Source organism: Oncorhynchus masou, chromosome 13 (assembly GCF_036934945.1).
Source record: "Oncorhynchus masou masou isolate Uvic2021 chromosome 13, UVic_Omas_1.1, whole genome shotgun sequence".
Lineage (NCBI taxonomy): Eukaryota > Metazoa > Chordata > Actinopteri > Salmoniformes > Salmonidae > Oncorhynchus > Oncorhynchus masou.
The window spans coordinates 12,289,997-12,293,437 of record NC_088224.1 but is presented as its reverse complement, the minus strand read 5'-3'; the positions used below and the strand labels follow the sequence as shown (position 1 = coordinate 12,293,437).

General features: G+C 40.5%; 1 protein-coding gene across 3 annotated transcripts in view; it reads right to left on the bottom strand.

Annotated features, from left to right (window-relative positions):
* LOC135551748 (CUB and sushi domain-containing protein 3-like) overlaps nucleotides 1-2,384 on the bottom strand; it is an 826,047-nt gene extending 823,663 nt beyond the window's left edge. For all 3 annotated transcript variants that reach the window (XM_064982949.1, XM_064982950.1, XM_064982951.1), the window contains exon 1: nucleotides 2,127-2,384. In XM_064982949.1, the coding sequence (XP_064839021.1) occupies nucleotides 2,127-2,304 (178 nt within the window). In that variant the 5' untranslated portion in view covers nucleotides 2,305-2,384. The remainder of the gene's footprint in view (nucleotides 1-2,126) is intronic.
* Nucleotides 2,385-3,441: the final 1,057 nt, after the last annotated feature.

Sequence of the window (3,441 nt, the reverse complement as noted above, 5' to 3'; positions counted from 1 at the left end):
TAGCATTAGATCAAGAAAGTGGTATAGGCTATGCAAATTGAACCTTGGCAGGTAATGTTGACATGCAGAGGTCGACACCAGATGTAGGCTACCCCAGGGCCGGCTCCAGAGGTCGACACCAGGCTACCCCAGGGCCGGCTCCAGAGGTCGACACCAGGCTACCCCAAGGCCGGCTCCAGAGGTCGACACCAGGCTACCCCAGGGCCGGCTCCAGGCGGCCCTTGACCCCAAGTATTAGTACTATTTTATGTTTAACTCAGTCTGGATCTCAACATGCTTTGAGAATAGTAGAATACAGAGTTACTGACCGGGCATGACGGTTACGTGCCCAGGGGCCCAGACCTCCAGGGGGCCCCCACTGATTTTATTAGCCACTCTCACTTAAATATCAATGGCATAATTCATGGCAAAATGTGTAGAATTTCACAGTGGCATTTCTTGTCATGAATCTTGCCCTAAAGGCAGCTCTGCAGACTGGTCACTCACTGGCACAGCCACAAAGTCATAAAATCTAATTTTAAACCTTAACCACACTGCCAATCCTAATGCCTAACTCTAACCTTAAATTTAGACCAAAAATATATTTTTTTGTGTTCATAAATTATTAAGATTTAGCCAATTTGGACTTTGCAGCTGGCCCATCTAGCAGAAATCGCTCAGTTCTGCCTACAAGGCAAGATTCATAATAATAAATATCAACCTGCTTGAATTTAAGGAAATATGATTTATATCTGCAAAAATGTATCTCCACCCAATGGCAAAATGTGTAGAGTTGCAACCAAATATTGCATAGGGCACCAAAAAGGCTAGATTTTGATGCAATTATACACATTTTACCATTGAGACATTTTTGCAGCTTCCGCTAGATGGGCCGTCTGCAAAGTCCAAGTTGGCTAAATCTAAAAAAATTGGGCTACCCCCCTAAGTATCATGTTCAGGGTCCCCTCTAAATCAGTGTAACCAATACTGCTTATACCAACACATGCAGCAAACACAGTATTGTCCAAATCACTTCTAAGAACTTGATTCATCAATATATTGTCTCAGGTGCAATGTATTGCCTCAGCTTGATTCGAGACATAAAACCTTCCCAAATAATAGAGCCCTAAAACCGTTTTCAACATTGCACTATAAGAAACCCTGACAATTACAATGGGTTTCAAATAATCAATCCAATGGTTTTCCAATTAATGATGTATCTGCGTGCTGTGTTTGGTGCCGACCCACTGGGCACAGACGTAAATTTAACTTCCATTCCACGTTGGATCCACCTAATTTCTTTGAAATGACGTGAAAACAACGTTGATTCAACCAGTGTGTGCCAATGTGGAACGCGCAACAGTTAAATCCCAGCCCACCAAAGCCTACAGTCTATTGGCTGAGGGAAGGCTTGTCTATCAGTTTCGGTAAAGGTATATCAAAAAGGGTGTTGTGAGGTTTTAAATCAAGACGTCGTGTTGTTTGGTGTTCTAGGCGTAACACTCGCCCACAATGATGTAACCTTTGTGGAAGAGGAATAGTATTGTAGATTAAATAGATGCCCATTTCCATCCCTATATGTCCCTTTGGGCTATATATTCTCTCCCTCAAACCCGAGGTAATCAGATAGATGAGGAATATGTCTGTAACCTTCTCTGTAGTCTCCTACATTGTAACTAACGCGCCTAACACACGTTTTTTTAAACAGAGGCGCTTGCACCTTCCATCATTTACCATTACCTTTTTTTAAACAAATATAGTTTCAGTATTACGATTTACAGAAATCCTATTTTTAATTAAATAGGTGTATGACGAGTTTGAAATGGTTCTACGGTAACCGAGAAAAGATGCATATAGATGCATATGCGTAATCTCCCCTAAACAATACACCGGTTAATAGGCATAGGCAACTCACGTATTCGCTTGAGCATACGGCAAGAATATTTATTGAGCTCTCGCTCAATGCCTGCATTGAACGGGAAGCCTGGCAAGTAAATGCGTCCCCTTAGCTCTAGCCTATTTTTATGCCTTTTTACTGCACAGCCGAATCTTCCCGTACAAGAAGACACCACCCTCCAGAAAAAAAAAATGTTTTTAAAGTATTAAGACATAATTACTGCATAAGACATCAAAGGATTGTTCCTTACCTCGCGCACACGTGACCATCGTAAAAAATACGAGATTCCAAAATATAACTCCAGTTTTAATCCTCATTTTTTTAGCTTGGAAAAAGTCCTCTGGACCGCATCTAATACATCCTCTCTTGAAAAGCTTTAAGAAGTCCATCGACCTGATTCGATATCCCTCTATGTCATCTGTTATCATGTTATTCTCTTCTCAATCTCCTCCGTTTCTGAGCCGGTAGCAGTGTGTCTTCCGTGGTGGCTGGTGCGCGGTCACAGATCGAAGTGAACGGCGTTGCTGGGATGCCACAGCAACCTTGACGAGGACTCAACCATCTCACCAACAGGGGCAAAACTCTCAGCTCGATTCCTTGCGAGCTGGTAGGTTGTTTAAACTGAAGTTTTTTTTTATCTAGTGTTTTCTGTCAAAATATCTCACCACATGAACAGAGATAGTGACATAGCCATCAAATAAAAACAATCATGAACCACAATAGTCAAGTGCATTCCCACGGAAACGAAAATAGAAACGCAACATGTAAAATGCTGGTCCCATGTTTCACGAGCAGAAATAAAAGATCCCTGACATTTTCCATACTGCGCAAAAACATTATTTATCTCAAATGTTGTGCACAACTTTGTTTATGTCCCTGTTAGTGAGCATTTCTCCTTTGCCAATATAATCCATACACCTGACATGTGGCATATCAAGAAACTGATTAAACAGCATGATCATTACACAGGTGCACCTTGTGCTGGGAACAATAAAAGATGCTGTGGAGTATTTCTGTCTGTAATAAAGCCCTTTTGTAGGGGAAAACTCATTCTGATTGGCTTGGCCTGGCCTGGCTCCCAAGTGGGTGGGCCTATGTCCTCCAAGGCCCACCTATTGCAGTGCCCCTGTGAAATCCATAGATTAGGGCCATATTAATTTATTTATATTGACTGATTTCCTTATATGAACTGTAATGCAGAAAAATCTTTAAAATTGTTGCATGTTGCGTTTATATTGTTGTTCATTGTAAATACATATATCAGATCTTCTCAGTGCCGATTATAGACTAATCTTTAACCAATCATTTTTATTTTTATTTTCTTTCACAAAATCCTAAATCGAATGTATAGTCGTTGTTGCCATGTAGACCTACTTTTTGACAACACTTTTAATGAGAAAATTACACCAAACTTAATAATAAGTGAGTTCTGTTTGGTAAAGGAATGATGATTCAAGAAAATATCCCCTTTCCATTGCAATGGTGGCAATCGTTGAATTGTAATGGAAGAATTGATGTAACCTATGTATTCTTTAACTAATTGCAGTTATTTAATCGTAATTTCG